We start from the raw sequence: 24,149 nt of genomic DNA, 5'->3' as shown, positions 1-24,149 counted from the left end.
AACTCAATAATTGCCACAGTGTGTCTTGTTTGTTTAATCAGAGCTTTCAAAGCCTTTGTTTAGTTGTATTAATTTTGTATTTCACACTTGTAACGTGTCTGTAGTCTGGGGCTGATGCTTTGTCTCTAATGCAAAGTGGCCAAAAATGTAACTTAGTGTACCTTTACACACACAAGTTCACACTCTACAGGTAAACATGCAAGATTGCATATTTGGTAAAAACTTACATTAAGTCATTTAAAGCGGATCATTTAACTGAGGTATGAAAAGTAAACATGCATTAGGCAGAATGGCCTCTTGGTGTTAAAAATGTATCAGCATTTAACAGTTTTAGCAGGTGGTATTAGATCGCGTTATATGTCCGTGACTATACAGTATATTGGGAAATAACAAAACATATTTTATTATATGTTTTTATAAGATCTTATCTTCAAAGTAGCTATAGCTGCAATATAGGCCTACATGTAAAGAGGGGCAGGAGATGCTTCCCTCTAAAATGTAGTATATAGTTGCATGAAATGGAAATGCAGTACTTTAGAAAATGTACTTAATGTGATGTACTTATGTTACTTTGCACCTCTCACTTAATGAGAGGAATCATTAATAATGTGCTTTCTATCAGCTGAGATGAGAGAACTGGTGGCTGACATTTTGAGCAGGAGGAATCTAAGGTAAGTTTTAACAGCAGCGTGCACTGAGAAAACGGATACATCAGTGTAGGCTTACAAATACAAAGCTGACATGTTAGTTTTCCTGAGCAGGCTCTGAGTTCTCTAAAGTGACAGTGCTGAAATGTGCTGAGCTTCAAGGAAGAAAGTACAACAATGAGCGCTCAGGCTTTGAATTATTCAGGCTGTAGTCCAATCACAGCAGGAGAGCAACCCAGTTTCTCCAAATCTTGAAGTTCACTACCTGAGGATTACTCTTAAAAGTGAATTTGTAATGGTTTGTTAAATAAGCAGTGAGAGAGTGTGACAAATGACTGAACAATGCTTCCATCCTGACACCCAGTGCCAGCTCTAAGTATTGCATTATCCTCTGCTCTTTTCTGTTATTATGAAAACTCTTCTTCAATTCAATTTAGAAACAGACCTTTTATTTCATTGATTCACAAAGTGATTTGAGTTTTACGCAACATAAATCGGGCTCATTTATAGTACATTTTAGTTTTAATCCCACTGTGCTCGGTTCTGCAAGATGACATCACAAATAAAATAGCAACAAAAATCAGGACGAAGAACGAAATGAAAATAAGTTCCATCTCTGCAGAACCAAAGCTTTGGATGCCAAACAAGGAAGGGAACAGTGATTTGGTCTCTCTAGCAGATTGTCAGGCAACAAGACAAGAACTCAAGTAATGATGTCAGAGACGCCTGCAGTTATGACTTTTTGAACATTATAAAATCCCTCACCATAACAAATTCATTAAAAGACAAATGACATTTTATGAACCTTTCACTCTGTTTGCATTCAGACACCCATAGAGATAAAATATACACCACACAGACACAGTCACAGGGGCTGAATGATCACAGCTCATCCTTGCCCTTCTGAGAGTCTGGGGCTGACGTTGCATCAGCTTTTGCTTTTTTGGAGTCCTTCTTGGTAGCAACTTTCACCGTCTTTTTTGCAGCAGGCTTTGCATCCTTTTTATCTCCCTGCTTGGCTTGTGTTTTAACAGTTTGTTTTCCATCTTTTTTAGCAGCAGGTTTCACTTTGTCTGCTGTTTTGGCCTTTGCTTGGTCTCCAGCTTTGGCCTTTGCTTTAGGAGCAGCTTTGGCTTTAGTGTCTTTTGCTGTTTTGCTGACCGGCTTCGCCTCTGCTTTGCCCTTTGCAGAGTCGAGTGCTTTGTCAGCTTGCGTGTCTGCTGGTGCGTCTGGCTTCTGCTCAGCTGGTTTATCATCTTGTTTATTGTCGGCTTTTTCCTGGTCAGCCTGTGCGGGAGGCTCTGGTGTTGTAGGCTGAGGCTTGGAGGTGTCAGTTTCCTCTTTTTTGATGAACTCTGCATCCACAGGGGTGGAAAACATCTTCAGCATATCCTGAGCTTGGATTCTCTCCTACAGGACAGAATAAAAAAAAAATTTGAGGGGAAAAAGAATGCAAAATAGGCTAATTAAGAATTTAAATGTGTAGAGCAGAGGCACATTACGACTCATGTTCACGCTGAGTAAGATTCCTTTGATATTTAAAGCAAACCATATGAGTGGGATTAATGCTGGTTTATTTCTCTCAAACCTCTGGTGGTCAAACACTTTAAATTATTATTGTTCCATTAAAATATTAAGGTTAAATATGAATAATAATAAATATGTTATGTCTTTTCTCCGTGTCTTATTAAAGGGGGGAAAGGAAAGTGAAAAGTCAAGACTGTTGTTTAACTTTAAGATGTTTGGGAGAATTTTACTTCAAACACATTTGGATGCTACTAGTAAACTTGCAGTTATTCTGATGTTGGCCTGCGGAGATTGTCCATACCTTTTCCTCGTGAGCGGGATCCAGGGTGAACCAAAGCGCCACAGCACACCTCTGACCCTTAGTGACAGCTCTGACACCGTGTGGGTTTTCCTTTCCTGCTCCAAAGCCGACCACACGGCCGCACTGTGGACGCACCTCAGCCTGGAGAAAATAGGAAGTATACATGTGATATTCAATAGCAGTGAACCATGACATTTCCGAATGTTTTTTATTTATACCTGCTATAAAGTAAAAAGAAGGCTATGATAAAAAACCTGAATATTTACCGTCACTGTTTTAGCATCGAGCTCAGTGAAGATGAAATCTCCTCCTTCAAAGTCATCGTTCAGGTAAAGGATGGCACTGCAGGGGAGAAATATTAGGATGTTAGGTGGGTGCTCATCTTCATGGTTGTCTTGTTGAAGGATAGTGTCTGTATTGTACGTCTGTGTGTTCTTGCCTGTAGTCTCTGTGTGTGTACGCAGGAGGTTCCTTTATGCACTCGTTGAGCTCAGAGACCAGCAGACAGTTGTCCACATGAACAGGGTGACTCAGGTCCTCACGGTCCTCCTGCTTCTCTGAATAATCACAGTACAGACAGATGTTAGAACACCTAAGTTGTGATAATACAACTGAGACTAATGAATAAAGCTAATAATAGAATAAAGCTACACTAATCAGTAGTAAAATACATCACATTTATGTCACCAATTACAGAGTGTGACTTTCTCGTGACAAACCAAATACAAATTTTCACCTATATATTCAGTTCTCCTCGGCTCTAAAGATCTATTCAACGTTTTAGCCAATTGTTTTGGTTATAAAGCTAGCAAATGTGCTGTTATCAGCCTCCTTCCAGCAGCAGGCAGCTGTCTCCAGCTAACACGCTCTAATAAACCACTACCTGCTCAGGGACCAAAAACAGAGCAAAAAGAACAACAGCAGTCATGTTAATTAAATTACATACACCATGTGGGCATGGTGGGCACTATTCTACTAATAGTACTATACTAATAGTTATTGATATTATGTGGTATGTGTATAATACAAATTATACAAGCTAGTGCTACCTGCTTTATGCAATCAGCAAACAGCTCTATAAGGTAATAAGTCAGTTTTTTTGGTACCCTGTTACCCCCTAGTGGCTAAACACATCAATACAGTTAGCTTTAACTTTGGCAGGGGGGGGGGGCTTTAGGTCCATTTAGAGCAGTTTTTTGGCAAACAACTAATCATAACAAAGAGTGTGTAGCTCAGGAGGTAAATCGGGTTTTTCACTGATCACAGGAGGGCCTGATTCCCCCAAAAATTTCTACCCTGCAAAAGACAGTATAATTTCAGTAACACACATACAAACTGCCACACATAAATCATGTAACCGGTTTGCAGTTATGAAGCACATTTTGAGCAATATAAATTAACATGCTCTCTTTCATATATGATGATTATCATTTAAGGCAATCAGTTACAACTACTGTATTGTATGGCACCATGTTGTGACCATGTGTAGCCCTCTCCATAGCAGCGGCCACTGAGGCACATGGGAAATGTAGTATAAAAAGCTTTTTTGACTTTTCATACACGAGGTCAAAAACCTACCATATCATAAAGTGAATTAGCTTGGTCTGTATACTTCTGTGTATTTTTTACACTTTTAAAAGTATTTGGGTCAAAATTGAAGTGTGTGAATTTTATTTGTTTAGTGGCAGCTGGTACATGAAAGAATGGAACTGGGGGATTTCTGGTGTTCATATTGTGTTTGTTAGTGTATCAGGAATACTGGGTGTTGAATACCTAGCAGTGCATTATTCTTTTTTACAGACACATCAGCAGCAAACTGTCCCGACCTGACTTACCATCGATGGCGGAGCGACAGACCAGGTGGGAGTAGGAGAAGTAGAGTGGAGTGGCCAGACCAAAGTATGACTCCAAAATCTTCCTGACCTTATCGCTGTGGTCGAAGAACAGACGAGCGCTCTTCAGTGGAACCTTTCCCTCCTGTCCGAGCTGCAGGTGTGGAAACAACATTTAAAGCAGCTACAATGATGAAGCCAATGTGGTTTCATAAATTACTGTAAGAAAACTGTCATGTTGGCTGTTTTATAATGATGACATCACAGTTTTTACTGAACACTTAAAGTTATGTTTTATGCTTAACGAAGCAGGACTACAGACCTTCACAGCCTTCAACACAGTGACTCCCTGGAACATCTCACCGGGGGAGTGTGGAGAAGGACTCCCCCTGTAGCCATCACCTTTCAGAGCAGCTGCCTGCGAGATAAGCACAACATCAACACATGGACGTGATGGGCTGACACACGCAATGGAAATATACAGACAAAATACAGACAGAAACAGGCAAAAGGTAACATAACAGACTTTCTTTTTAATATTTTTCAAAGAATAATTTGAAAATTTCACAATAACGCCAACCACTGAAAAAGCAAAAACACTTCCTACAGAGTTCCTTTTAGAGTGTTTAACCACCAAGTTCACAGAAAAAATATTCATCCCTTTACTGAGCTAAATCGGTGAAGATGCAGAGTCTGATAATAATTCTCTGTGAGCCTATCCCCAGGAGTATCTACTTTCACAAGTCATTTCATCCACAGTCAATGTAATATATTGCTTTATGAGGCATTTCAAAGTATATCTACAGTGTGATCTACCTGTCTTCATAGCAGTGAAGATATTATTTTCATAGAGCGGGTCATAAAGAATTGTTATTTAGCTCATTCTTTACTGGATGTGTTACAGCCAGCATGTGTAAAACTAATCAATCAACTAGTTAGAGAGTCTTAATGGTACCATGTACCATACACTCCCATGTACCGTTTTAGCACTTGCTTTTAGCTTACTGTCTTAGTTATGGTATTCTGTGTATTTTTACAGTTAGATTTATGATGGTTAAATAGTGATGTGGCATTGGGTATCATTCGGTCCATCCTGTTGCACTATTGAAGCAAGTTCAGAATCAAAGCAACAACAACTTTTTAATGCAATAAAATTAACTATAACTTACATTGGAGAGGCGCTGCAGCTCTCTGCACTCATCATCACTGACCACACCATCCAACAGCACCCGCTGAGAGCCGTTCAGCTGCTTGGACGTCATGGTCACCTTGACGTCATCATATCCAAGAGTGCCACCTAAAGGTGAAAGGTCACAGGATCAATGACTTTTAAAGTTTGACTATCAACAACTTAATCTTTAACTCTTTCACTGTGGTTACATTTTGATATGACTGTAATTTTATGTTATACTTTTGTTTATATATGAAATATCATCTCACAAACATCTGAGTCACTAGTTATAAAATATTCACCTTCTTGTGGTGTTATTATCATGGCCATATCTGAAGAGTCCTTCTTCTTCTCCTCAACCAGAGTCTCGATCTCCTTCATCAGGTTTCCTATTTCCTCTGTGATCCTGGCTGCGGTCTCTCTGTCCGCTCTGAGTCAAACAGGTAGAATAACATAACATTACTTTAACAAAACTAATTCATGCCCTGCAAAAATGTGTGTGTGGCTGTGTCTTCAATCTTACTTCTGCTTTTCTCTCAGTTTCTTAGGCATGACTTCTTCAGGTGTCCATGTGTCCTAAAGATGAAATCAAAGTAAAGAATCAAGTAAATTACCTCCCAGCACGAAACTAATACATACATAGAAATTAGACATTTTTTTCACTCACTGGATCTACAAAGGTGATTCCAAAGGCTTCGTATCCAAAGTAGAGTAGCTCTTTTTCCAGTATGGACTGCTGAATGTATTGTTTCACCACCTGGAGATCAAAAATCAGTTGACTCTCGATTGCATCTTTTTACAACCACAGTCTGTTAAATAGCTTGATTAGATATATCCTTAAGATATGTTCAATTAAATTATCAAGTGCAGTGCAGCAACAGGGGCGTTGAAGGGAGTAATAAGTAATCTCTGGTTTTGAGCGCCCTCTCCTGGTGAAAAACAGAACACAGCACTCATAAGACAAATGTTGCTTCCTTCTGTGTGTGTATTCCTTTGCTTCTGAACAACAAGTCTTAAATAATTTTTGATAGCTAACAGCGGAGAGATTATGCCAGACAAGAAAAGAGAAAGAGGGGGAAAGCCATGCAACAAATCTTCCTGGTTGGATATATACTATGCATGTATACTATATTATATTACACTATACTATATTATACTATAATTGCAATTTGTACTGTTACATTACTTACACACTTTTATACTGCACCTTATATTGTACCATATTGTAAACCTTAGACCTCATACCATACTGTATTATCTCATCCTGCATACCATGTCACTTTATCCCATCACTTACTCCTACTTGCATTACAGTTGTATGTACCTCGTATTTTTATTTTTTTATTCTTATTCTTATACTGTATTTACTGACTTGCTATTTTGCCTTTGTACTGCTGGAACACCCGAATTTGCCCCCTGGGAATCAATCAATCAATCAACAGGCCCCATAGCAGGAGCCTGAAACTGAATCTGTAATTTTACCATTTACACTTGTACTTTTTGTGCTGTGGCATATGTATGAAAATTAATACATACAGAAGGAATTACAGGATGCAAATACCTTGACCATTACTAGTATAAATGATGAAGTTTAATGTGGTTACAAACTACTCAGGTCTTACTTGTACTTTACTGTTTTCAGTGTGCTATGCAGTTTTAATGATTTTAAATGCAAGATGAAATCATGGCTAAAATCAAACCAATCATGTACCCATCACACATAAACGCGAACAGCTGTTGTGTTTTAATGTTGCGAAATTTGGTTGTTGTTGTTGCTGTTGTTGTATAGTGAATATGTACTGACTGGTTTTAATTGAAATTGGGTTTTTATTCTCCATTTCCTGCCCAGGTACTACAGATGCAAATGAGCTTATAGCTAACTCTGGTATAGCTAAGAAGCTGTGCATTGTCCCTGTCAAATAAATAAATACATAAATAAATTATTTCTTTTGTTTGTTTCCTTTTTACTTACAATTATTATCATTTTATTTTTCTGTTTTAAATGTACTCTTGACATCATTGTTGATTAGAGCATGCCCTCAACAATTCCTCGAGGTTTAAAAAAAAAAGTAAATGAATGAATGAGTATTTTAACATCTGGTATCAGGCCGGGAACTAAATGTATTCTAATTAGGGTTGGTGGATTATATATAAAGCCATAGCCTTACATTTACAAGTCGTTTAACTTTAATTTAGGAAAGCCAGATAACGTATAACTACAGATGCGAACAATTCACTTTATTTTCAGGTTTTTTTTTTAATTAACTAAATCCGCCAATCAGACACTGAAGTGAGCTCAGTTAGGACAACTGGGAATATCAGCAGCCTGAGAAATGACCATTTAGTCTTTAATATTGCTGAACACTATAAATACTGTGTAATATGGGCATTAAAAGCCTTGGAAAGTAAAAATCTTACTTCATGCTTCTTTAAAAAGCTGCTTAACGCTTATGTGCTTGAGATTACCATCAGTGATTTCTATGCCTTTTTGTGCCCTTGAGTACATTTAAGTGATAATTGGGGCTATTTTTCCCTCAGTAAGTGGCTTGGAGATAACACGCCGTTAAAACAACTGCGCTCACAGCTTTAGAAGAAAGCCTCTACCAAGTATAGATTGAGTAATACCGACTGTACCTGTCTGGCGGATATGGTTTGCGCCTTGTCTTCACCCAGCACAGCAGAATAATAAGCCAGGTTCTGGTTCATCACCTCATCGTCAGGGTGGAACAACAGGAAGGTCTTGGCACACTCTATGGCCTGCTCGTATTTCTCACCTTGAGGGAGGAAACAGAAGCAAGGGAGTGAACTGGTATGAGGTCTCCAACAGCTGTAAAGAAATACAAGATGTGAGGAAGAGGTGAAGTCAATGCTGCAGTGCCTTAAACCTGCATTCTTTCTTATGGCTCTCTTATAAATCATGATGTTTATTTTAAAAATTATGGCCTCATTAAGACTAAAATAGAGGAAAGGGTATGATATGCTTTAGAGCACGTGATTATATTTTATGAGAAGGAGGTCATAGCTTCTCGTTTATAGCTGCTGCTGCCTGACACTTTCTCTTTAATCAGCAAACACCCCCAGAGGCAGATCAACCGTAGTGAATGAACATTAATTCTCTAACTCCTAAATTAAACCTTTAGTTGTAGTCTGGACAGTGTGATGTCTGCAAGCTGGTGTCTGTACAAAGAATTTTAATGAGTGAAAGAATCTCCACTCTGTGACACCGCTGTATGACTTATGACTCGACTAGACTGTGTGTATTCAAAGTTAAACCAGATTAACAAAGCGGTGATTCTTCTGTAAAGTCATAATCAAACTGATTTTCATATCAGTTAGAGGAGTTAAACTTAAAGTAACAATCTTGAAGATTTTAATTTAATTAATTGTCTGTTAAGTCACTATCAATTGCCGAATGAGGTAACTCAATGGTGATGGAGCCTATAGCCCACTAATGAAAGCCTTTGCATTTGCAGTATTACAGACTGGGTGTCTGGTGCAACTTTCGGAGAAAAAATCACAAGCGGCGCCCAGTTAGTGACGCGTTTTCCATCACCCAGCAGTGGTTGCTCTGCCAGAGAGGGTAGGTGGAACTATTTGGCTGTTTTTCCAATCTCTACTAGTGTTGCGAGTAAACAGTAATCTACTATGGCTGAATAAACAAAGAAAAGATCGATGACTACAGATACAACTTCAAAAATAAGTGAAAATCCAAAGAAAAAAAACAAATTTGACGGTCAGACGAAGGCAAACAGTTTAAAAAGGAAAGCAACCGTAAGCAAGGAAATCAAGAGTTACAACCGGAGCAACACTGTCTGGATATCTGGGAAGTGTGCTCCTGCAATTACCATTTATCGCCATAGGTGCCACCAAAGAGAACGAAAGTACCACTCAAAGAAAAATGCTGATAAGATGAAGAGATTTCTATAAATGAATATGAACACGAATGTATATGTTTGTTTTTTATCGCGATAGGTGCTGCCAAAGAGGACGAAACTGAAATCTTCGCGATTATCACTTTAAATGTAAAAATGTCTACATAATATATATCTATCTTCATAGCTCGACCTTTCAACATGGTTTATTTAATGTATGAAAAAAGGCTCATGCTAGCAACAATGTAACAATTTTTCGCTTATTTTAACACCTCTAATAGACAGCCGACCTCAATAACCTAACAGGTCACAAACCATGGCAGGAACAAGTGTTAAAATCGGTGAAAAGGTTTTCTTAATTAGCTTGTGTTTTTCAGGTTAAAGTGTGCTTAGCTCTCCACCGTAGGGGTCACCTGTGTGTTTGCTATTTAAAAAAGCACCCGTAGTGTTGGATGGCCATTTGTCTTTTATTCTGTAAATAAAGTGACTACATGTGAATGAGTGTGACCCTCCTCTGCATTGTTAGTTACTTTAATAAGGAAAGTGCACCAATCTCCTGAGGTTGGTGGAAACTTTATCACATCCTGTATTTATTAAAAGCCCAAAACTGCTCATAATATTAATAATATATGCCTGGCCATATGCATAATCAGTAATGCTCTTAAAAACTGCAGATTTAGAGTTTACTTTAACTTCATTACAGTCAGGGACACTGTATAAAGGCATCAACACTTCTCAGTACAGGCTGAAGAAGAAATGTCTGTAGGACTCACTGTTGTAGTAGGAGAACTGCAGGTAGTTGTACTGTGAGGGTAGGAAGTCCTCAAAGGGCTTGTTTCTGCCAGCAGTGGAGGCCAACTCCACTGCACAGTGCTGCTTACAGTTCAGTACCTGCATGTAGTGGTCTGACACACACAAACACATTTACCCAAAGAAAAATAATCACCAAATTCTGAACTGAATATCAATCTTTCATGCACAAAAACCCCTAGATGTTCTGTCTCACCTGTCATAGTCTGGAACAGGTCAGCACTGTACTCCATGTAGTTGTATCCGTCGTAGTTGTAGGATCCCTCACACAGCGCTCTGCACTCCTTATTGGCTGTGAAGTACTCATCGACGGCCACTTCGAAGTGTTGAGCCGCCAGGCCGAATGAGTCATCGCTGTAGAAACTCTTTCCCAACAGGAACTCGGCCTGAAGAAAGAGAATGGGCATCCAATGAGGTGGTCACAATTACAGAGGGCTTGTTTTTTATATAAAGATGTCCCTCTCAGTAACAGTCTGAATGTTCTAATTATTCAAGTTAATCAGGCAGGAAAAGTTATAGTTTATTATTGTATAGTTGACTATATCAGAAGTAATAACAACGTGCACACAAGGCTGTTGAAAACTTTAAATATGGTCAGTCACAGCAGCCTCAGGCATGTGACAACCTTAACTTTACTGTATTTAATGTGACAAAATATAATCACATAACACAAAGTTACATAAAAACCCTAGCTAATTACCACCCCCTCTTCCCCACTTAAGACTGACAAAAATGACAATAAACTCATCAGAGAAGGCGTTTGCTCTCACCATATGTGTCCTGGCCTCCAAATCTTTGAAGTCCTCTTCCTTTACTCCTGCCATCATCCTGTAGTACTCCAGGTTCTGTCTCATCTCCACGTGATCGGGGTTTGCCAGGAAGAACGTGTTGGCAGCTGCCACTGCCTTGTCCAGCTTATTGATCTGAAAAAAAACAAACACAGGCTTAGCTCATCCTCTATGATTGGAGGTGTTTAAATCAGAACAGGCGACTGACTCTTACTGACAGAAGCTTAGCCAGCTGTTTTTGTTAAAGCAAAATGTTTTTTGCCCACCTGGGAGCAGAGGAACAAGCTGTAAACACTATCACCAGTTTATAAGGCTGATATAGTTAAAATATTAGCAAACAGTTACTTACATACAGATCCAGCAGACACAAAGCAACATTATCATTCATGTTCATTTAACTCATGTTTCTGTCCACTTAGCAAGTAAGCATTCACCATAATTTTTTAGGTTTATCTGCATCTTCAGCTACCAAATGCATCATTGTTCTCACCAGCTGACTTAGTTGCTAACTTTTAGACACCTGTGGTACAAAAGTTGCTAGTTTGATGCTAGGCAGCTAGCATACAGTAGAAAGTGTCAGAGCCTTTTGCTAGAAACATTGCTATGAGGGTGGTGTGATTTAACCAAAATCGGAAAAGAAAGGGGTAACTCCAAAACAAGTTGAAACATTCTTCTTTTCACATTATACAGTCATTAGTCCATTGTTAATATACATTGATTACATTGTTGCTAACTTGTACCTTACCAAACAGACCCAGGCCCTAGCTGTATCCACCAGCTAAACTCGTTGTTAACTGTTACTCATAAGTTGCTAGGTTGCTGTTTGATGCTAGGCAGCTAGCATACAGTGGGTAGCATCACACCTTTCTGCAGGAAACAATGCTGTGTGAGCAGTGAGGGTCAACCAACATTGTACAGTGGGGGATAAAACCAAAACAAGTGGCTGAAAATGCTTCATATTGCATAGTCATTAATCTATAGTTGATATAAAGTGTTTAACATTTTACTATACTAAACTGTTCAAGTTGTATCAGTCTGGCGTCAAATGTTGTTAATACAAGGCTATCCCTTAGTTCTTAAGTAAAGTAATTGTACTTTAAGTAATTGTATGATTGGAAAGAGCTTATGTTAAAGTGGCATTAAGTCATTTGTAATTTGTATTGACCTCTAACTGTGACCTGCAAGAAATTTAACCTCTTCCTTCTACATAATTTGTAGCAACTATGGTTTCAGTCCCCTGTAATTAAAACAAACAATGCAGTAGCGTTTTCAGAAAAGTGGCCAGCAAACCGGCTTTCTGTTGCAACCAATGTTTTTATACAGTCTATGGTTGCAACCCAACAAACTGATCAACAGGAGTTTTGACATACTACAATTTTATTGTATCAAAGTATTGAGAGTCTGAGGAAAGCACCTTTATTGCAGAGTCTGTTATTTCTACTTATTTAGTGAATTATGCTTTGTGTAAGTAGGGAGTTGTTTTAGAAAAACACCGTGGTGGTATTTAAGATTATTCCTTTCTGTTACACAGATTTTAGCGGAAGATTAAAATTCTGCACCAGATTTTTTCATCATGGAGCAGCTTTCACGTTCTGTCTTAAGTAGTATTATGGAATAGCATAAAAGAAAACACTGAACATTTAAAAATTGCAGGCCTAGATATCAGTTAAGTCATTTGCTATTACAAGTAGGCTACTCTGATGTGTATTTTTGACTTAGTTATGTTTTAGTTTATCAGGCGCATTTAAAAGCAGCATTTTCGGCCTTTAAACCGCTAGATCCCAAAAATCGACGTCTTAACGTCAGACTCCACAGATGCTGACTCCACCTTAAGACGTGGCATGAGAGTCTTGGTTTTGGGGGGTTGGGGCATTTACAGTATCCAACTCCACTTTAACTCTGAGTAAAAGTTTGAATGAGATCAATTCTAAAATGCGTTTACGCTTTTCGCTTTGTTTATGTTGAAGTTAAAATGAGAAAACGACATTTTTTATTTTGTGTGATGCACTGACTGCAACAGGAAATCAGTGATTGCAGTCAACAGCTTCACATTTGTAGCCTCTAGCCTACTGTACTAAGCTCTATACCTTGAAATATGCGACTTGTAGGTAGTTGTACGGTGTCCTCTTCTTGAACTCGAGCTCAACATCTTCAGTAACTAGTTGTATAGTTGGAGAACCCAGTTTCTCAGTTTCGCAGGAGTGTACACAGTCCGCCCGTTTCAGGATTTTCTGGAAGAAGCCCAGGTCATCCACAGACCCGGCCCCCGGTATAGGAACTCCAAAGCCGGCCAGGCGATCACCGAATGCGGTCTGGTTCGCGCAGCTAAGCCGGCACTGTGCCTTCACATTGCGGACCATAGCTTTGTTCCTGAGCGCCTTCTCCATGTTCAGGATGACCGACAACCAGTCCCCCTTATTGTAGGCATCCACCGCCGTGTCGAAGAGGAAATCATAGGGCTCCAAAACGAAGCGACTGCTCACAGTAGTGTCCGACGTGCATAGCGGAATAATAAAGCAGAAAAATATTTGCAAATAACGGAGCTCCATGATGCAAAAATGTCAGGCTTCTGCAGCGGGGCAGGCGTCTGAACCAGAGACCAGAGGAGCCGGTAGAGAGAGGAGGTGTAACTTCTTTTCCCCAACTGTAGCTTGTCTGGAGGTGGGATTTGAACAGTGTAGGCCCGGGTAACTCCCCCCTCGACCCCCTCACCCCCCACACATAAATATCATTAGGAATGTCATAAAAACTCATTATATTGTCTTCAACTTAAAATAAAAATATGCAACACAATATTGCAAAATAATAACGTCTACATAAGGTCACATCAAGTCCAAAAACTTTTTTTCCCCTTGTATCTGTCTTTACAAATGGATTGTCCAACAAAATAAAGTTGGATGTACTAAATTGAAGGTCAGTAATTTAGATACATTTTTTTTTACAGTTAATGGAAGTTAAATAAATAAATAAAACTTGCAGAAAAAGTAAAGATTAAAAAGCTGAAAAATCTCACTCTCACAAGAGAAAATGTACAACTGCTTTAAACTTCTAAACTCGTTTTAAAACGTGCTCTTAGGTGTGAACGCTTGTAACCCTCAGTTAAACAAAAAATGAATAAAGAACACTGCTTTGATTCTCATGCACATTGAAAGAACGTTTTTGAAAAAATTATTTAACCTTGTTACATGTAAAATATTTCACTGACACATAAGAGTCATTGGCAATTTTTCAGATGTCTTGTTTCCTTGTTGTTTTTTTGACTGTGACTGACTGGATCTTATAATGAAACAGCATATGAAAACTTTTTGTCACATAACCTGACATAACATTTATCTATCAAGCAAGTTTTTGGTTTTATGTGATACGTTTTTATATTCAGTAAACGTTTTTAATAGACATGTATAAGAATACATAGGCTATTAGACTACTGTGAAAAGTTTTTATTTTTAAATTTATCTGTTTAAACATATGTTTTTCAAAAAAATAGCAGCCCTATTTTCTCATAATGGCAGACGTGTACACAAGGGACACAGATTTTTTTAAAATTATCCGCCCTTTCCAACATATGGAAAAAAAACCAACCAAAAAATAGAAAATTTAATTTTATTAAAATCAGCCTCTGCTACCATCAGGTTTGTCAGATCAAATCTTGTGTAAGTGCTCACGCAACGGCTCATGGAGGAACCAAGTAAGTATATGCTAAAAAAAATTCCAAGAACAAGGCTTATAACTTTAGGTGTTGTCTCTTATGTGGCTCTTTCGTTGGGTGCTGTGTATAAAGCATAAAGCCGATGATGTTAAAATGTAACAACTTTAACTTGGCGATATCGCGACTTCTGCTAGTTTGGTTTCTAAATGGTGACATATCTTCTCTTGTTTAGCATTTCTGAAGTGAGGCTGGGCTGTTTTTGACGTGCCTGAAAACAAATCTGATTAATAATGACATTAAAAAACAATGTGTACCATTCAAATATTGATTTTCATCTCAATATGAGTGAAACTGTTTAAAAATAATAATTTGTATACTAAATAAACACTTTTAAACAACAATTATTATTATTTTTTGTATCTTACACAGGCACAAAATAGGACTACCATAATAAACATTAGGGGGCGGAGTTTTAGGACCCTGTTACGTCTCCTGTATTTTTGGTCAAATATTAGCTTGTTACAAAACCGGCAGGTGGAGAGAGAAGTTATAATCGTGAATATCATTTGAAGAGGATTTTTTGGTAAAATCTGCAAGAAGAAAACATGGACAGAACGGTCAGCCTTCCCAACCAGCCCGACAGAACCACCACAGGTAACAGAAGCTCATTGTGTGACTTGTACATACCTCGTGTCAAACCTTCTCAAATATGTTCTAGTAATCTTACAAAGCACATTGAGAGTGTTGGGATACCTATAGTTTTCTTAAATTATCTACATTTAGTCCAGAGTAGAGTAAAACGTTGTTTAACATTAGCGGCAACTTGAATGTTCGAGCAGCTGTGGTTAAACAAACAAGGCGACTCACTGTATTCCAATACAAAGTCTGTATTCTTAGCTCTGGAAACTAAATTAAAGAAAACGTTCAAATTACATTTGGCTTACATATTGACTTTAGTAATTGCTATACTATATTTGGATGTAATAATTTTTGTCGTTGGCTAAATGGTTGCAAAATTAGTTTAAAGTGGCGACAGTATAAGAAAAGCAAAAAAAAGCTTTATCTAATAAACAGTTTAGTGTTAATAGGACTAATGACAGATAACAGAACTATGTCATATATGAATAATTATTTGTTACTGGGCACGAACGTAGTAGCTGTTGTTAGAGTTAAGCAGCTGCAATAACGTTAATAGTTGTAGTGGTTGCAAGAGCACTGATACAGGAGTAGTAGCACAAGCAGTTGTATTCTTCCTGCTGATTCGTTACATGATATATCTGTGCTTGTGATGTAACTCTGCGTGTATGTTTTGTGCAGTGACTCTGGTTGAAAGCAGTAGCGCCCCAAGCGGGCTGGAACTGGTCAGCTCCTACCAGACCCACAGAGTGGGAGACCCTATGGATCTGGTGTCCCTGGCAGCACAAGTACAAAAGGTATGAACTGTAAAAAAAATAAAATAAAATAAAACACATTCTCAAATTCTTGTTGTGGGTGAATATAATGGTACTGAAAATGTTTTTACTTGTTTTTAGGGAGATGATTTTATTAAAGCCAACGCTTGCAACAGACTGACCGTCATTGCTGATCAGATCAGATACTTGCAGGAACAAGCCAAAAAGGTAAACGCATCAGCAACCCCCCAATTATTGCACTCATTGAGAAGGGAAGGTGTGTATAAATTGGGAAGGTTTTAACAACCTTAAATTTGGATATTGTGGTCTTTTGAGCAAAAGTATAGCTCACAGAATCCATGCTCTTATGATTACAAACAAGCAAATATTCCACTTTGTGTTCTGTTTTTGCATCTTGACAAACTGTACATCAACAGCCTATTTGTAAAAGAGACAGCAGTAAAACGAGAAAAGTAAGAATAAAAACATGTTAAAACCAAAAAGACAATTTATGCTTTTAGACCAGTAAATTTTCTTTTTATCTCTCTAGGTTTTAGAAGAAGCTAAAAGAGATGCAGACCTCCACCATGCTGCATGCAACATTGTGAAAAAACCGGGCAACATGTATTACCTTTACGAACGGCCATCTGGACAGAAATACTTTTCCATCATCTCTCCTAAGGTTGGTAAAAACACTGATAGATGCTAATATCAGATTGTTTTGCATCCTTTAATGTTATCTCATCCTGTGTTGACATAAAGTGTTATATATTCACAGTACTTGTTACTTAACATCCTCTCAGGGAGACAGATGTTAACATGTATGCGTAACTGAACACCTGCTAGCACATGTATGTAATGTTGCAAGCACGAGGTGTTCAAAGTCCATGTAAAAAAGCAGGGAGGTGATAGTAGGCAGGGGCCAAAAACACTGGCAGTTTAGGTCAGATCTGACTGGTTCCATTTTCTCTAGTTTTGCAGGTACAGTCTAGATTTCCCATGGTCAGAGGATTTCTTGAAGATTACAGAATTTGACAGTTTTAATTAAGACAGGGAGCTTAATAAACTCTCAGGGATGCAACAAATTGATAGTACTTATGTAGTCTACCAGAGTATTACATTTGTTATATTTCCTTCGATAAAGATGACTTCAAGAAGTGTTTTTAACTGCTTTGATTTTTTTCCATCATTATTATACTTCATCTATAGTCAATTGTTTTGATGATTCCTTATAATGTCATCTCATTTAAGACAAAGACAATCAAAACTTTTATTTTTTGGCATTGTTTGCTTGAAGAAAATATTAAATTATGAATACATTTCAGCTGTTGAACAAAACATGTTAGGAATCTGTGGGTTTATAACCATAACCTGATATTGTAATATGTCCATCTCACCTCAGCATACTTTCTTTGTCCTCTCCTCTAAAGGAATGGGGTCCAAGTTGCCCTCACTCGTTTGTTGGTGCATTCAAACTTCAACACGACATGTCCTGGACCCCCATAGATGAGGTGGAGAAGAGGGACTCGGAGATCGCTATCATGGACAAACTCCTCAGCCAGCAGACGGCTTTACCCCCTTACACAGGACCCAGCTTTAAGGGCCTCTCTGATTGAAGGACACTGGACTGAATTAAGGATTATTATTTTTAAAGGACAAAGTGCGGATGCTAACTGTAGTCTTAACGAACATCAATATGAACGGGCAGGGATCCATGCATGGATTGAATGGCTGATATCGAAGCATCTGAGCAGTATCTTCGTGACTTTAAACACTGACTGCAGTGCATAATGAATAACTATAAGTGTTTGTCTGTGTACACAACAACTGCTGATGTTGAATGTACATCGTCGCAATCTTTGGGAGAGCCTCTCTGAATTAGAAAAAAAATCTAATTTGGCTTCTCTGGCGAGCCTGTTTATGGACACTTACAAATAAAGTTTTAAGATTTTGCTTTTATCACAGGTGTTTCACGTACATTTCATCGTTACCTTATTCATAATGAGAATTGAAGCTGCCCTTCTTTTGTTAACAAGAAGCCCTGTGTATTTATTCATTTTTCATCAATGAACAATTTTTAAATTGTTCATTGTTACAATATGTTTTTCTTGATCACTGTCTTCTTCTACACTGTCTTTGTTTGAGTGGTGCCAACTCCAGGCAGGTTGTGTATGATTAGAACAAGACATAAAGCCATGATACTAGGGGTACAAAACTTCATGGGGTACCTTAAATGTAGTGCCGTAATCTACTCAGCATATTTTCATTTGAATCACATTTGGTTGTTCAATATTGTTCAATTGTCAGTTCAGTTCCCCATCAAAGTCCTGTATCAGCTTACAGGATCTCAGGTGTTACCTTTTAAGATGCACAAACTGACTTCCAGCTGACATCTTTCTGAATATTTCAAGTTATGTCACCCTCATTTTAACTACAATACATCCTGACAAGATAAAGGATTAAAGAGCCTATCCCAGCTGTCATTGGGCAAGAGGCGGGGTTACACCCTGGACTGGTCGCCAGTCAATGACAAGGCTGACATATAACGACAGACAACCTTTCGCACTCACACCTATGGCCAATTTAGAGTCTCCAATTAACCTTACAAGCATGTCTTTGGACTGTGGGAGGAAGCCAGAGACCCCGGAGGGAACCCACACAACGGCGCTAACCACTGCACCACTGTGGAGCCCCAAACAATGAACACTGTAGGAATAGGCAGCATGACTGCCCCTCTATAAGATCCCTTGCCTGCCAAAGAGCATTGGTGAAACAGTAATTTATCATTTATAACATGAACCTGCTTGGCACAGCTAAAGAAAACATACGTGTAGATATTACACTGATAAAATGTGACTTAATTTTGGGTCTTTTCAACTGATTATTCGAATTGTTGACTTTTGGGGGCAGCTCTACGTAAATGAGTCTTACAACCGCCTTTTCATGGGTTCTTAAAGCCAAAGGCAATTTGAGTCCATCTATCCACAAGATCCTGTGAAATTTTATTTTTTTTGTCTTATTTTCTACTGTAGAAAAAGAGATGTAGGTTTTTAATACCTAATGTTGTAAATGAATTACTACAACATTTAATTTTAAACAATTGTTTAATTACAGTGGCAGCAAATTAAAGTGCAATAACTTTATTTTAAATCAACTGTGCAGCACAATTACATTTTCAGTACAATTGGAGTTATTAAAGTGCTGACAGAAATGAGTTGATTTTGATAAAAGCCAGCTTTTTAAATTTCATTTAAAAACAAGTGAATAACCTGCATCACAGTCAGCTGTGGACGTCTTCCTGTGAACTTGTGATTGTCAGTAGATAAGAACTTATGTGAGGCAGAAGCTGCCAGTTATCTGTGGCAATGTTGAAGTGCACAACGTCCTCCTCCAACCTGATTTTCAGCAGCACGTGAGACTGTGGTGGGAGGAATAAAAGCACTTTGAACTCCTCTTTGTCAGACAGATCTGATATAAGGAAGGGCAGGAAGTGTTTCTCCACCAGGGCAAACAGAGCATCCTCCTTCAGCTGGCAGCAGAACAGGCTGCTAGAACTGTCTGCCATATCCTTCTCTTTGCTCTCAGTGAGAATTTCATCCCATAAACCCTCAAACAAGCTCAGTTTGCTGCCTCGTCCCCATGTCAGGGGGGTAGGCGGAGGCATGAAAGCCTGCTGGAAAGACACGTGGATGTCTGGCAGGACGGTGAGCCAGGACAGACCATCCTGGGTGGTGAAGATGGCGCTGGCCTGGAGAGTGGTGGGGTAAGGCCGCCTGGGCTTCAGTCTCAGCCTCACTGCGGGCAACTGTCTCTCTCTGAACAGACACGGGACGCTGATGTCGCTCAGCTCTTCATAGTGGTCGTCTGTTCGGGTGAAGTGGAGGCGGATGCTGAAGAGCTGATCAAAGTGGGAGTCAGCATTTTCAATGTAAGCCAGCTGGTAGTTTAAGGTGACGTCTGAGGCGAAGCTCGGGTCGTCAAACTGAGCTCTGTAGGTCGTCAGTGCTGCTTTGTGACAGCTTTCTGTCTCGTTCAGGTTTAGATCACATTCTTTATCGGCTTGTGTTTCTTCTCTTACCTCAGATTTGCCCTCAACCAGCCTGAATATTGCCTTCTCGGTCTGGTGGATGGTCAGTGCGCTTGTCAGCCCCTCGCTTTCAGCCATGATACAGGACAGCGTTCGCTTCTTGACCTGCCGCCCTCCCTCTGTCAAACCCTGCGCCAACACGTTAACCAGCTTCTCCCGGGACAGCGTGGTCAGGAGGGTGTAATAAAGGCGGGCGTGGTCCTGAATGTCCATGTCTCCATAATTGCAGGTGAGATGCTGCAGGATGTCAGCCAGAGGAATGAGCAGTGAGTCTAAGCTGGGATGGTCTAGGAGTCTGCGGCAAATCCCCAATAGGCTGTTTCCCAGACGCCAGTTGCCACTCAGGCAAAGCGAGGTGTGTGATGAAGTGATGACGCTAGACAGAAAGCTGAGGCTGCTCTGCTGGGGGATTTCTCCTTCCTCCGCCACTCGAGCCAGCATTTTGAGGTGCTGGCTGAGGTCTTGTAAGGAGATTTGAGCTAGCGGGGCCTCAGTGATGACTCTCTGGAGGGCCTTAAGGAGCCCCACAGCCCAGTTGGACTCAGGGAGCTTGTCCTGGATCTGGTTGGCCAGGTTGATGAGGTGAGGAGCCAGGTGGGTGTGGCAGAAGTAAAGCGTACACAGCTTCTCCATCAGGCTGTTAGCAAAGCGCTCCAAGTGGCAGAAGTAAAAAAGGAAGAGGAAGGCCGCTCTGAAAAAGGTGACGACAATCTCTCGGCTGCCTCCGTGTTCCAGGATGTGCAGCAGTGAGTTGAGGTGTTCGAAGAGGTAGGCCAGCCCCCCGCCCTCCTCCCCCTCCCCTTCCTCTCCCTCCTCCAGGTAGACCAGAGACAGCAGGTTAAGGCGTGCCAGCATGGTGGCGCTGTCGTTAAATATGGTGGGAACTAAAGCAGAGGCAAGCCGAGGAGTAAGAAGCACAGGGAGGGTCTCGTCACCGTCGCTGCAGCTGATTGGGCGGTTCTCAGGAAATTGCAGGATACAGTTCATGTAGAAAAGCTTCTCGGGTGGGCTCAGCAGTGGGTGCTGGGAGAGCACGACCAGCCGCTTAAGGATGAAGGCTTCGTCTTCAGCACTGAACAGACTGTCTGTGAATGCACACTTCATGAGCAGAGTGGCGTGCAGGAGGCAAACCTGGAAGGAGGAGAAGATTTATTGTTGGTCAGAAGGTCTCATTAATTCAGAACTGTTTGGGTTCATTTAAAACTGTTGAGTCAAGACTATTTGATAACGAACATTTTTGAGGAAAAATTAAATAATCCTAGTGAAAATGATATCAGTGTATAAGTTGATTTTCTACTTTATCTCACTTTAAAAGTGCTCAACTGGCAAACACAACAATGGCCTTTATTGTGAAGCAGAATCAGGAACCGCACTATGTTCACCACCAAAGCAATCTGTTACTTATAATCACTAAAAATGTATCAACAAAAAAAAGCCAAAGGAAATTGTCTGCAACTTGAATTAGGAAATCTTTTTAAAATTGCATTGAGTAATGGACCAATCAGCAGCAGTCACAGTGAGATGATTGACGAAGAGCTGCTGTGGACAGGCTGCACACACCTCCGAAATACGAAGAGATGGTGGACTGTCTAAAAAAACTTCAGTCTACATTTCAGACCTGACGATTTTGAAAGAGACATGACTCAGTTATAAATGTGGAATGTCTGGGAGGGAATACAGGAGAGCAGGCAGCGTTTCAAGGAACCTCACGGAACAAATGATTACATTTTACTGTATCTATTTTTTTCAACTAAACACTGCAGACATCAGAGGCGGGCGTCCTAGATTAAGGAAGTGTAGTGTAGCAAGCTTCCTGGCCTCCGCCAGATGACGTGTTTTACGTAGTCTGGAGGAGGTTTTCCAGGGCCCATTGAAGACGCGGATAGCGTCCTCCAAAGGCACAGAGCGGAATTGCATTTTTTTCCTACCATAATGGCATTTGCTCCCCATGATAGCATGATAGGACTGAGGTTGAAAACCAGCAAACTGGCCCTTTAAGAAATATTTACAAGCATTAAACCACACCAATCAACTCTTCTCATAAACAGTAGCTGATAAATAAAACACATCAAACATGGACACTTTCTACTTCTTTCCATTAGACACAAACCTCGCTCGTTCCCAGCAGTCGCAGCAGCTGAGCTCTGAATACTGCTGGAGGGACACCAGGCACCATGGCAACCAGCTCTGTCAGTCTATGCAGCAGTGAAGCCTGACACAGAGGAGTGAGAAGGTACGACTCCTCCAGGAGGGAGGACAGGACTGAACGTAGTTCCTTACAATCAGGCCCAGTCTGCAGGGTGGGCACTGTACCCATGGGTCCCAGGATAAGAGAATAAAGATGGGCTGAGTCTTTGTTTTTCATCAGGCCTGAGTCCTGATCTGCTTCCCATGCAACTGTTGTATTTCCTCCGAGAAGAGCCTTCAGATGCTCAGCACCAGCTTCTGCTTCCTGGGTGAGCTGGTACACAGCGTTTCTTAACACCAGAGTGTGGAGTCCTGCATAGGCCTGGTGGAGCCGGGAGACTTCTCTCTGCCGTAGCCCACCTAAGAGCTCCAGGTGCTGGGTTAGAAGGCCTGGAGAGCAGGCTTCAAGCTCCCGCAGGCAGTCACAGGCTGTGGCCCGTAGAGAGCGAAGAGCACCATCACCTTGGAGGTCACTGGTATCCTGTGCTACCTGAAGGAGCAGGTCCAGGAAGTCTTGAGACGCACGGGAACGGCTGCTCACACAGGAAGTGCAGAGAAGCACAGAGGTAAGAGCCAGGAGGAGGTGGCACCGAAACTGGACGTACTTTGCAGGACATTGGGAGAAGACTGACATAAGCTCCAGGGCCGTCTCCTCACCCACGGAGTCTGAGGGACACAGCATGGTCGGGTAATCACATATGGGGGACAGCAGGAGGACCTGGGGTGGGTGTAAGAAATATGACCCATTAGATTGCACAACACAAAAGACAAGAAACACTAGATAGCATAGAACCACATTACATGTAATTTGTCATTACATACACACATGTAGCACTCAAAAAATCAATACAAACAATGAAAGCCAGTGTGTTGTCAGGTACAGTGTACAGTAAGCAACAGCAACACATTTATAAGGCAAGGCAGACAGGGTTGAAGTTTACATGTAACTATATAGCTTTTGATTTTACCTTGACACTGTAACTGGCTTTGTCATCTCGGAGCTCACGGAGCAGCTCTGCGAGAAAAGCCTCAGCTGTTGTCCCAGAGAGGAAGCGAGACGGACTGCGAGAGAAAGCAGAGACCCTCTCGGCCCAGTTCACCGCCATTACCTCTCTAATCCCAAACTTATGCGACGTGTAAATTGTCACTTAATAAAAGTCATTACAAACGATAGACTTAAATTTTAAAATGACACACAAAGTTCCCCTCAGACACCAAGCATCCAGACGTAAACCGCTGAGTTCCTTGTTATGTCACGTGCACACATCATACCCACACGGCTACATTAGCGCCCCCTGCTGTTTCGGGGTAGGACCGATAATCAGGATTTTGTTTTCAAACAACACAAATCATACTTTTCTGTAAAGTTCAATATAGCTTATCTCAATTAAGTCACTATTCGATCAATAATACCCCCATGTCGTGATGGATCCCGGGGCATGAATCTAACATATATTCTATCTACAGAAAGAGTTAAATATACATATATACATATATTATTATGATTATTATTTTTATTTGTTTTACAAAAATGGAAATGCATTTAAAACAATCAGAATTCTCAATGTACAGACACGCAAATTGGCAGACTACAGTTAAAACAAGGACAGGTTAGACAAGGTAAAAGCTACTATATACAAGCATAAATACATAAATATGTGTATTCATACACATACATAAATATATATAAACACACACAACAACACTTAAAGACAGGAGACAAAGTACAATGCACAGTGCAAAGGTGCATAGATATTGTTATGAATCAGGTTGTTATATACAAGAGGTACATGGTTTACAGTAGTATTTTCAGCGTATACAGAGAATGTGAATTGACAGTTTGATTAAGTTTACTGTTCATCAGAGTGACAGCCTGGGGAAAGAAAC

General features: G+C 40.1%; 3 protein-coding genes across 3 annotated transcripts; 1 reads left to right on the top strand and 2 right to left on the bottom strand.

Moving 5' to 3' along the window:
- Positions 1-1,095: 1,095 nt before the first annotated feature.
- Positions 1,096-13,497, bottom strand: p3h1 (prolyl 3-hydroxylase 1). The gene is made up of 15 exons (XM_069677950.1): positions 13,036-13,497; positions 10,931-11,083; positions 10,357-10,546; positions 10,124-10,255; positions 8,113-8,252; positions 6,146-6,235; positions 6,002-6,054; positions 5,781-5,908; positions 5,477-5,604; positions 4,630-4,725; positions 4,311-4,461; positions 2,915-3,032; positions 2,742-2,817; positions 2,476-2,616; positions 1,096-2,057 (listed from the first exon to the last, which is right to left on the bottom strand). The coding sequence occupies exons 1-15, from the start codon at positions 13,495-13,497 to the stop codon at positions 1,530-1,532; spliced, it is 2,586 nt and encodes an 861-aa protein (XP_069534051.1). The 3' UTR covers positions 1,096-1,529.
- Positions 13,498-15,124: 1,627 nt separating this feature from the next.
- On the top strand, positions 15,125-17,908 carry cunh1orf50 (chromosome unknown C1orf50 homolog). Its single transcript, XM_069678814.1, has 5 exons — positions 15,125-15,251; positions 15,915-16,030; positions 16,130-16,216; positions 16,539-16,670; positions 17,419-17,908. The coding sequence occupies exons 1-5, from the start codon at positions 15,203-15,205 to the stop codon at positions 17,602-17,604; spliced, it is 570 nt and encodes a 189-aa protein (XP_069534915.1). The 5' UTR covers positions 15,125-15,202; the 3' UTR covers positions 17,605-17,908.
- A 1,202-nt stretch (positions 17,909-19,110) lies between these two features.
- On the bottom strand, positions 19,111-23,449 carry ap5b1 (adaptor related protein complex 5 subunit beta 1). The gene is made up of 3 exons (XM_069678800.1): positions 23,231-23,449; positions 22,186-22,980; positions 19,111-21,206 (listed from the first exon to the last, which is right to left on the bottom strand). Exons 1-3 carry the CDS (start codon positions 23,366-23,368, stop codon positions 19,269-19,271), a joined length of 2,871 nt encoding a protein of 956 aa, XP_069534901.1. The 5' UTR covers positions 23,369-23,449; the 3' UTR covers positions 19,111-19,268.
- Positions 23,450-24,149: the final 700 nt, after the last annotated feature.

This window comes from Semicossyphus pulcher, unplaced genomic scaffold (genome assembly GCF_022749685.1).
Source record: "Semicossyphus pulcher isolate SPU_LCO1_2020_fin unplaced genomic scaffold, fSemPul1.0.p SCAF_3, whole genome shotgun sequence".
Classification (NCBI taxonomy): Eukaryota; Metazoa; Chordata; class Actinopteri; order Labriformes; family Labridae; genus Semicossyphus; species Semicossyphus pulcher.
This window is presented reverse-complemented; position numbering and strand designations above follow the sequence as displayed.